The 10,844-nt window shown below is 46.1% G+C and overlaps 1 protein-coding gene across 1 annotated transcript in view; it reads right to left on the bottom strand.

The window, feature by feature from the left end:
* Positions 1-529: 529 nt before the first annotated feature.
* PHF5A (PHD finger protein 5A) overlaps positions 530-10,844 on the bottom strand; it is a 49,215-nt gene continuing 38,900 nt past the window's right edge. The window contains exon 4 of the mRNA XM_063940468.1: positions 530-730. Within this exon, the coding sequence (XP_063796538.1) occupies positions 641-730 (90 nt within the window). The 3' untranslated portion in view covers positions 530-640. The remainder of the gene's footprint in view (positions 731-10,844) is intronic.

The following is a 10,844-nucleotide window of genomic DNA, read 5'->3' as shown; positions in this document are numbered from 1 at the left end:
GCCTAATAATATAGCCAAACTGATCAGCCACTGTGTCACTCTGCACAGCAGTATCGGCCATGGCCAGCTTAAAGAGGAAATGTGCAGAAATAAGGAGCTATCAAATATTTACCTGAAATATAAAATTTTTGCAAAACCACATCAATATAATTAGCTACTGCACATTTGCACTGCTGTTATATTTGTAAAAAATTAGAAAACTTTTACAAATTTGTAATTACTAACAACTCTTAGGGCCAAATTCAAATAACCGCTGTGCATTACCGCAGACTAATTGATCTGCCAGAGCTATTTAATTAAAGTCCTTAGGCTGCATTTAACGCGGATTTCTGTTCAGAGCCTGAGGAGGATCAAACTGAAATCCACATTAACTGGAGAGATTCTGTCGATTACCCTTAGTAGAGGCATTTGTATATGAAGACTATGAAAGTGCCCATGGTCTTCCTGCTCCGTTCTATTAGCTTTATCTCCCGAAAATAGATCACTAAGAAAAAAGAAAGTACTTTTAAAATGGACATACGACAGTCGATTGTTGTAAAAACCATACACTTTATTGACATTGTTAATAACCATAGAAAATCCATGCAGTTCCAACAAAACAAATACTACTTTGTTATCCTCCCAGGATCCAGAGCATAGACTACCTCTTCTTAAATCCATACTTCTTTCTCTCATAGAAAAGATCTGTTTTGGAACTACCCAAATTTACAATTTTGGGGCAACCGTCTCTCTGAAAGATAAACAAAGTAAAGGGTTAACACTTGCCAAGGCTCGAGCAGAGAAACAGGAAACATTGTTAAATAATCTCAAACATAATGACATGCAATTTTAAATATCTAGAATTTTCTGACAATTTATGCAACTATAAATCTGATCAATAAAAGGAGATTTATGGTAGACTTATGGTTAAATCTTTCTGCGAGGTACATTGGTTGAACAGGGAAACATCGGGGTGTAGAAATGGATCTTGATCCAGGCACCAACAGGCTAAAACTTTAGACTGTCCCAGGATGCATTGGGGCCGCCTATAACCCCTGCCTCCAGGCACTGTGAGCTCAGTTTCGTTAACCAGTCCAATGCAGGAGCAGGTAAAAGAGAAGGTAGATGTTAGTCACATAGAACCACGTTCTCATGACAGGAGAAGGGACTAGTGACTAATGCCATACAAACCCATAGAAGCAGGGTGGGCGCACTGTGGAACCAATGTACCTCGCAGAAAGATTTAACCATGGTAAGTCTACCATAACACTCCTTTTCTGCAGCAGGGTACATTGATTTCCACAGAGAAATATCGGGGATGTCCTAAAGCAGTTCCCCAAAGGCAGGGACGCGCCGTAGCGGGTATGAGAACCCGGCATCCAAAGGAAGCATCCTGGGAGGCGGAAGTATCAAAGGCTAATGAACGTGTTCACTGAGGACCACATAGCCGCGTTGCACAATTGTTCAGCAGACGTGCCTCGGCGTGCCGCCCAAGAAGATCCAACACACAGAGTAGAATGGGCTTTAATAGCAGCAGGAGCTGGGAGACCAGCCAGCGCATAGGTTTGTGCAATCGCCATTCTAATCCATCTGCCAAGGTTTGCTTATTCACAGGCCAGCCACGTTTGTGAAAACCATGAAGTACAAAAAGGGTATCTGACCTCCTGATAGAGGTAGTCCTCTCCACATATATACGGAGAGCTCGCACCACATCCAAAGCCCTCTCTTTGGAGGACAAACCAGAAGAGGTGAAAGCCGGAACCATAATCTCTTGGTTAAGGTGAAAAGAGGACACCACTTTAGGTAAATAACCCGGGAAAGATCCAAGAACTCCCGGTCACTGTGAAATATCAGGCAGGGTGGATAACAGGACAAAGCGCCTAGGTCAGACACCCTCCTAGCAGAGGGCAATCGCCAGTAGGAACAGGACCTTGACCGCAAGTCATTTAAGGTACACTGACTCAAGAGGTTCAAATGGAGACTCTTGAAGGGCATTCAGGACAACAGACAAATCCCATGGAGCCACCGGAAAGACAAAGTGAGGCTGAATCCATAACACACCCTGAGTAAAGTATGTACGTCAGGAATAGACGCAATTTTTCTCTGAAACCACACCGAGAAGGCCGAGATATGAACCTTGAGGGAGGCCACACGAAAGCCTAAATCCAGGCCTTGTTGTAGAAAAGCCGGAAGTCTTGAAGTACTGAATTTGTATGAATCTTAATTCTTAGCAGCACACCAGGTGAAGTAAGAATTCCAGACCCTGTAATAAATCTGCGCAGATGCCGGTTTGAGGGCCTTCAGCATAGGTTTGGCTAACCGCCTCAGAGAATCCTTTGGCCCTCAGGAGTGAAGCTTCAAGAGCCACACAGTCAAAGCCAGTCTGGCCAGGTCCAGGTAGACACAAGGGCCCTGAACGAGGTCTGGGCATTGAGGAAGGAGAAAAAGAGGCTCTATCGACAGACCCTGTAGGTCTGAGAACTAATGCCGTCTGGGCCACGCTGGGGCGATTAGAAGTAGTATTCCTCCTTTTTATTCTTCTGCAGTACCCTGGGCAGGAGTGACACTGGAGGGAACATGTAGGGCAGCCAAAAGTTCCATGGAATTGCCAGTGCATCCACGAATGCTGCTTGAGGATCCCTGGTTCTTGATCAGAAAACCGGAACTTTGTGATTGTGTCGAGACGCCATCAGGTCTACATCTGGCAGGCCCCACTTGTTCACTAGGAGTTTAAAGACTTCCTGATGAAGACGCCACTCTGTGGCGTGCACGTCCTGATGACTGAGGAAATCCGCTTCCCAGTTGGAGGCCTCCCGGAATGAACACTGCCGATATTGCTGGCAGATGGCATTCCACCCAACTAAGGACTTTTGACACTTCCATCATTGCCATGCGGCTTAGAGTGCCGCCTTGATGGTTTATGTACGCCACCGTGGTGGCATTGTCTGACCATACCTGAACAGGCCTGTTCTGTATCAGAGGCAGGGCAAGAGAAAGCATTGAACACTGCCCGCAATTCCAGAATGTTTATCGGGAGGAGTGATTCCTCCTTGGTCCACTGAGCCTGGAAAGAGTTGCTCCAACACCGCGCTCCAACCCCTCAGACTGGCGTCCGTAGTCAGTAGGACCCAGTTGGAGATCCAGAAGTGACGGCCCCTGCTCAACTGCTGGTCTTATAGCCACCAGGTCAGCGACAGATGAACCTCACGGAGATTATGCGAGTCCTGATCCGATGAGGTAGGCCGTCCCACTTGGAAAGGATTAACCTCTGCAGAGGGCGGGAATGAAATGGAGCGTACTCTACTATGTCGAACACAGACACCATGAGGCCAAGTACTCGCATCGCAGAGTGTATTGACACTCTTGGGCGAGAGAGGAAGTATCTGATCCTGTCCCAAAGTTTCAGGACCTTCTATGGAGACAGAAACAGCCGTTGACCGTGTGTCCCCAGCAGCGCCCCCAGGTGCACCATGCTCCGAGCAGGGATCAGCGAGGACTTCTTCCAGTTGATGAGCCACCCGTGGGCTTGTAGGAAGTTTACTGTTAGTTGTAGATGACTGAGAAAAACATTGTGGGAGTTCGCCAGAATCAGCAAGTCGTCCAGATACGGCAGGATCCTGACTCTCTGGCGACGGAGACGAGTCGTCATCACGGCCATAATCTTGGTGAAGATACGAGGGGCCGTGGCCAATCCAAAAGGCACAGCCTGGAATTGATAATGAAGGTTGCCAATAGCAAACCGCAGATATTGCTGATGCGATATGGCAATAGGTATATGCAGGTAAGCATCTTGTTTATCCAGGGATACCATATAGTCTCCGGGTTCCATGGCCAGAACAATTGAGCGCAGTGTTTCCATACGGAACTTGGATACTCTCACAAACTTGTTCAGTGATTTGAGGTTGAGTATAGGCCGGAAAGACCCATTGAGTTTCGGGACTAGAAACAGGGTCGAATAGTATCCTCTGCCCCTTTGGGACAGAGGTACCAGCACGATTACTCATGTATCCAGGAGGGAACGCACAACCAGTTGTAGAGCTTGCGCCATCAACGGATCCGAAGGGATAACCATTGTGCAGAACTGGCGAGGGGGACGACTCTTGAAAGAGACTGTGTACCCATGAGAGAACTTCTCGCACCCATGAATCTGAAGTGGTCTTTAACCAGATCTGGGTGAATCGCAGAAGTTGGCCTCCCACCCTGGGGTCCCCCAGAGGAAGGCCCGCCTTTTCATGAAGCAGGCTTGTCGTGTTTAGAAGCAGGCTGACGGGCGGCCCAGGATTGCTTTGCCTGGGGCTTGGTGGTTTTGGGAGCACAAGATTGTCTCGGGAATGCCTGACTTTTTGCTTTCCCTCGAGGCCGAAAAGTGGTACCTTTTGCCTTCTGTTCAGAAGGATTAGTATTCGGGAGAAATGCAGTCTTAGCAGCCGCAAAGTCAGTCAATCTTATTGAGATCTTCCCCAAATAGGATGTCTCCCTTAAAAGGGAGTACCTCCATGGTCTTTTTGGAGTCCAGGTCCACCTTCCACGACCTCAACCACAGAATAGGATGGACATAGTCGACGCCTTGGCCGCTAACACACCTGCCTCAGAGGACGCCTCATGAATGTAATAGGCAGCAGTGGTAATATGAGACAGGTACTGTCTGGAAAAGTCAGATATAGTCCCTTAGGATACAGAATACAGTGATAGTTAAAGTTTGGATTTCACTTTCAATGTATCCACACAGCAGATACAGGCACACACAGTCACAGTGACAATGCAGATAAATACGTGTGTGTGTGTGTGTGTGTGTATGTGTATGTGTATGTGTATGTGTATGTGTGTATGTGTGTATGTGTGTATGTGTGTATGTATGTATGTATGTATGCATGCATGCATGCATGCATGCATGCATGCATGCATGCATGCATGCATGCATGCATGTGTATATATATATATATATATATATATATATATATATATATATATATATATATATCTAGAATTGGAGACTACGGCGCTTGGGTGCAGTTTATGTGGTAGTTATACACAGAATATACAGTAAAAATGTAGTTTAAAAATATGATAAAACGTAATGAATATAATAGAGAAGAAACGTGAAGTAAGAGCCCCTATTTCATATAAAAGCACTTCTCAATAAGTTATCAGAGCGGCAGCTTGTAATGCATATAGATATGCTTGGCGTGCATATAGAATTTGTTGCAAGAATTGGTGAAAACAAGCGCCCAAGAGTGTGATTCTTAAAATCAGGGGAAATGAAGGTGTAGAGGAACGGATGATAAGGATCGGTTTAAAACACTTATCTGGTAGGTAGAGACTTGACTCAAGCAGTACTCTTTTTGTGGATTAAGAACATGCGGATAAAACAGAAGAAAACTAACATAGTGTGTACCATTTATGTTACGTATTATGTTGCTGCTTAGTTTCACAGGCCTAATTAGGGAACTAGCTTATTCCCACAAAATATAAATTTGTAGCCTGAGCAGTGTATATATTAAAAATACAAAGAATTTAATAACATAATCACATAAAAACACACATAAAATAGCTGTATAACATGCGTACAGAATAAAAAAATTTTATCAGGCTCATCTGTCCATGTAAATGACTGAAATGCATGGGTACAGGATTTAAAATTGTTATAGGCTTGATGTCCCTTGATGAAGTCCTGTTGCTGACGGACGAAACGCGTTGGGAATACCTGCAGACATCTCCTCTCTATGGACAGATAAGCCTATAACAATTTTAAATCCTGTACGCATGCATTTCAGTCATTTACATGGACAGATAAGCCTGATATAATTTTTTTATTCTGTACGCATGTTATACAGCTATTTTATGTGTGTTTTTATGTGATTATGTTATTAAATTCTTTGTATTTTTAATATATACACTGCTCAGGCTACAAATTTATATTTTGTGGGAATAAGCTAGTTCCCTAATTAGGCCTGTGAAACTAAGCAGCAACATAATACGTAACATAAATGGTACACACTATGTTAGTTTTCTTCTGTTTTATCCGCATGTTCTTAATCCACAAAAAGAGTACTGCTTGAGTCAAGTCTCTACCTACCAGATAAGTGTTTTAAACCGATCCTTATCATCCGTTCCTCTACACCTTCATTTCCCCTGATTTTAAGAATCACACTCTTGGGCGCTTGTTTTCACCAATTCTTGCAATATATATATATATATATATATATATATATATATATATATCTATATCACAAAATACACTTATCTCGCGCTGTATTAAGTCAGGCTGCACCTCATGAAATATCCCCCTGCTAGTTGGGGATAAAAATAATGCTATAGATACAATGTTCAGAGGGCGCACACCAATAATGTATTTACAGTGAAATTCTTAACCAGCAAAATCCCATGAAACACATTTAATAAAACAATATGTTAAAATAAGAATTTACTTACCGATAATTCTATTTCTCGTAGTCCGTAGTGGATGCTGGGGACTCCGTAAGGACCATGGGGAATAGCGGCTCCGCAGGAGACTGGGCACATCTAAAGAAAGCTTTAGGACTATCTGGTGTGCACTGGCTCCTCCCCCTATGACCCTCCTCCAAGCCTCAGTTAGGATACTGTGCCCGGACGAGCGTACACAATAAGGAAGGATTTTGAATCCCGGGTAAGACTCATACCAGCCACACCAATCACACCGTACAACTTGTGATCTGAACCCAGTTAACAGCATGATAACAGAGGAGCCTCTAGAAAAGATGGCTCACTACAGCAATAACCCGATTTTTTGGTAACAATAACTATGTACCAGTATTGCAGACAATCCGCACTTGGGATGGGCGCCCAGCATCCACTACGGACTACGAGAAATAGAATTATCGGTAAGTAAATTCTTATTTTCTCTAACGTCCTAAGTGGATGCTGGGGACTCCGTAAGGACCATGGGGATTATACCAAAGCTCCCAAACGGGCGGGAGAGTGCGGATGACTCTGCAGCACCAATTGAGAGAACTCCAGGTCTTCCTCAGCCAGGGTATCAATTTTGTAGAATTTTACAAACGTATTTGCTCCTGACCAAGTAGCTGCTCGGCAAAGTTGTAAAGCCGAGACCCCTCGGGCAGCCGCCCAAGATGAGCCCACCTTCCTTGTGAAGTGGGCATTTACAGATTTTTGGCTGTGGCAGGCCTGCCACAAAATGTGCAAGCTGAATTGTACTACAAATCCAACGAGCAATAGTCTGCTTAGAAGCAGGAGCACCCAGCTTGTTGGGTGCATACAGGATAAACAGCGAGTCAGATTTTCTGACTCCAGCCGTCCTGGAAACATATATTTTCAGGGCCCTGACAACGTCTAGCAACTTGGAGTCCTCCAAGTCCCTAGTAGCCGCAGGCACCACAATAGGTTGGTTCAGGTGAAACGCTGAAACCACCTTAGGGAGAAACTGAGGACGAGTCCTCAATTCCGCCCTGTCCGAATGGAAAATCAGATAAGGGCTTTTACAGGATAAAGCCGCCAATTCTGACACGCGCCTGGCCTAGGCCAGGGCCAACAGCATGACCACTTTCCATGTGAGATATTTTAACTCCACAGATTTAAGTGGTTCAAACCAAAGTGACTTTTGGAACCCAAAAAACTACATTGAGATCCCAAAGTGCCACTGGAGGCACAAAAGGAGGCTGTATATGCAGTACCCCTTTTACAAACGTCTGAACTTCAGGGACTGAAGCTAGTTCTTTTTGGAAGAAAATTGACAGGGCCGAAATTTGAACCTTAATGGACCCCCATTTTCAGGCCCATAGACACTCCTGTTTGCAGGAAATGTAGGAATCGACCCAGTTGAATTTCCTCCGTCGGGCCTTACTGGCCTCGCACCACGCAACATATTTTCGCCAAATGCGGTGATAATGTTTTGCGGTAACATCCTTCCTGGCTTTGATCAGGATAGGGATGACTTCATCCGGAATGCCTTTTTTCCTTCAGGATCCGGCGTTCAACCGCCATGCCGTCAAACGCAGCCGCGGTAAGTCTTGGAACAGACAGGGTCCTTGTTGGAGCAGGTCCCTTCTTAGAGGTAGAGGCCACGGATCCTCCGTGAGCATCTCTTGAAGTTCCGGTTACCAAGTCCTTCTTGGCCAATCCGGAGCCACGAATATAGTGCTTACTCCTCTCCATCTTATCAATCTCAGTACCTTGGGTATGAGAGGCAGAGGAGGGAACACATACACTGACTGGTACACCCACGGTGTTACCAGAGCGTCTACAGCTATTGCCTGAGGGTCCCTTGACCTGGCGCAATACCTGTCGAGTTTTTCCCAACGGTTTATAATCATGTGGAAGACTTCTGGGTGAAGTCCCCACTCTCCCGGGTGGAGGTCGTGCTGAGGAAGTCTGCTTCCCAGTTGTCCACTCCCGGAATGAATACTGCTGACAGTGCTATCACATGATTTTCCGCCCAGCGAAGAATCCTTGCAGCTTCTGCCATTGCCCTCCTGCTTCTTGTGCCACCCTGTCTGTTTACGTGGGTGACTGCCGTGATGTTGTCCGACTGGATCAACACCGGCTGACCTTGAAGCAGAGGTCTTGCTAAGCTTAGAGCATTGTAAATGGCCCTTAGCTTCAGGATATTTATGTGAAGTGATGTCTCCAGGCTTGACCATAAGCCCTGGATATTCCTTCCCTGTGTGACTGCTCCCCAGCCTCGCAGACTGGCATCCGTGGTCACCAGGACCCAGTCCTGAATGCCGAATCTGCGGCCCTCTAGAAGATGAGCACTCTGCAACCACCACAGGAGGGACACCCTTGTCCTTGGTGACAGGGTTATCCGCTGATGCATCTGATGATGCGACCCGGACCATTTGTCCAGCAGGTCCACTGGAAAGTTCTTGCGTGGAATCTGCCGAATGGGATTGCTTCGTAGGAAGCCACCATTTTACCCAGAACCCTTGTGCATTGATGCACTGAGACTTGGCTCGGTTTTAGGAGGTTCCTGACTAGCTCGGATAACTCCCTGGCTTTCTCCTCCGGGAGAAACACCTTTTTCTGGACTGTGTCCAGGATCATCCCTAGGAACAGAAGACAAGTCGTCGGAACCAGCTGCGATTTTGGAATATTGAGAATCCAATCGTGCTGCCGCAACACTACCTGAGATAGTGCTACACCGACCTCCAACTGTTCCCTGGATCTTACCCTTATCAGGGAATCGTCCAAGTAAGGGATAACTAAAATTCCCTTCCTTCGAAGGAATATCATCATTTCGGCCATTACCTTGGTAAAGACCCGGGGTGCCGTGGACCATCCATACGGCAGCGTCTGAACTGATAGTGACAGTTCTGTACCATAAACCTGAGGTACCCTTGGTGAGAAGGGTAAATTTTGACATGAAGGTAAGCATCCTTGATGTCCCGAGACATCATGTAGTCCCCTTCTTCCAGGTTCGCAATCACTGCTCTGAGTGACTCAATCTTGAATTTGAACCTCTGTATGTAAGTGTTCAAAGATTTTAGATTTAGAATCGGTCTTACCGAGCCGTCCGGCTTCGATACCACAACAGTGTGGAATAATACCCCGTTCCCTGTTGCAGGAGGGGTACCTTGATTATCACCTGCTGGGAATACAGCTTGTGAATGGCTTCCAAAACTGTCTCCCTGTCAGAAGGAGACATCGGTAAAGCCGACTTTAGGAAAACGGCGAGGGGGAGACGTCTCGAATTCTAATTTGTACCCCTGAGATATCACCTGAAGGATCCAGGAGTCTACTTGCGAGTGAGCCCACTGCGCGCTGAAATTCATTGAGACGGGCCCCCCGCCGTGCCTGATTCTGTTTGTAAAGCCCCAGCGTCATACTGAGGGCTTGGCAGAGGCGGGAGAGGGTTTCTGTTCCTGGGAACTGGCTGATTTCTGCAGCCTTTTTCCTCTCCCTCTGTCACGGGGCAGAAATGAGGAACATTTTGCCCGCTTGTCCACGAAAAGACTGCGCCTGATAATACGGCGTCTTCTCATGTTGAGAGGCGACCTGGGGTACAAACGTGGATTTCCCAGCTGTTGCCGTGGCCACCAGGTCTGAAAGACCGACCCCAAATAACTCCTCCCCTTATTAAGGCAATACTTCCAAATGCCGTTTGGAATACGCATCACCTGACCACTGACGTGTCCATAACCCTCTACTGGTAGAAATGGACAACGCACTTAGACTTGATGCCAGTCGGCAAATATTCCGCTGTGCATCACGCATATATAGAAATGCATCTTTTAAATGCTCTATAGGCAAAAATATACTGTCCCTATATAGGGTATCAATATTTTCAGTCAGGGAATCAGACCACGCCAACCCAGCACTGCACATCCAGGCTGAGGCGATTGCTGGTCGCAGTATAACACCAGTATGTGTGTAAATACATTTTAGGATACCCTCCTGCTTTCTATCAGCAGGATCCTTAAGGGCGGCCATCTCAGGAGAGGGTAGAGCCCTTACAAGCGTGTGAGCGCTTTATCCACCCTAGGGGGTGTTTCCCAACGCACCCTAACCTCTGGCGGGAAAGGATATAATGCCAATAACATTTTAGAAATTATCAGTTGTTATCGGGGGAAAACCACGCATCATCACACACCTCATTTAATTTCTCAGATTCAGGAAAACTACAGGTAGTTTTTCCTCACCGAACATAATACCCCTTTTTGGTGGTACTCGTATTATCAGAAATGTGTAAAACATTTTTCATTGCCTCAATCATGTAACGTGTGGCCCTACTGGAAGTCACATTTGTCTCTTCACCGTCGACACTGGAGTCAGTATCCGTGTCGGCGTCTATATCTGCCATCTGAGGTAAGGGGCGCTTTAGAGACCCTGACGGCCTATGAGACGTCTGGACAGGCACAAGCTGAGTAGCC

Source organism: Pseudophryne corroboree, chromosome 9 (genome assembly GCF_028390025.1).
Source record: "Pseudophryne corroboree isolate aPseCor3 chromosome 9, aPseCor3.hap2, whole genome shotgun sequence".
NCBI classification, from domain to species: Eukaryota; Metazoa; Chordata; class Amphibia; order Anura; family Myobatrachidae; genus Pseudophryne; species Pseudophryne corroboree.
The sequence above is the reverse complement of the archived record's forward strand: the minus strand, read 5'-3'. Positions and strand labels throughout refer to the sequence as shown.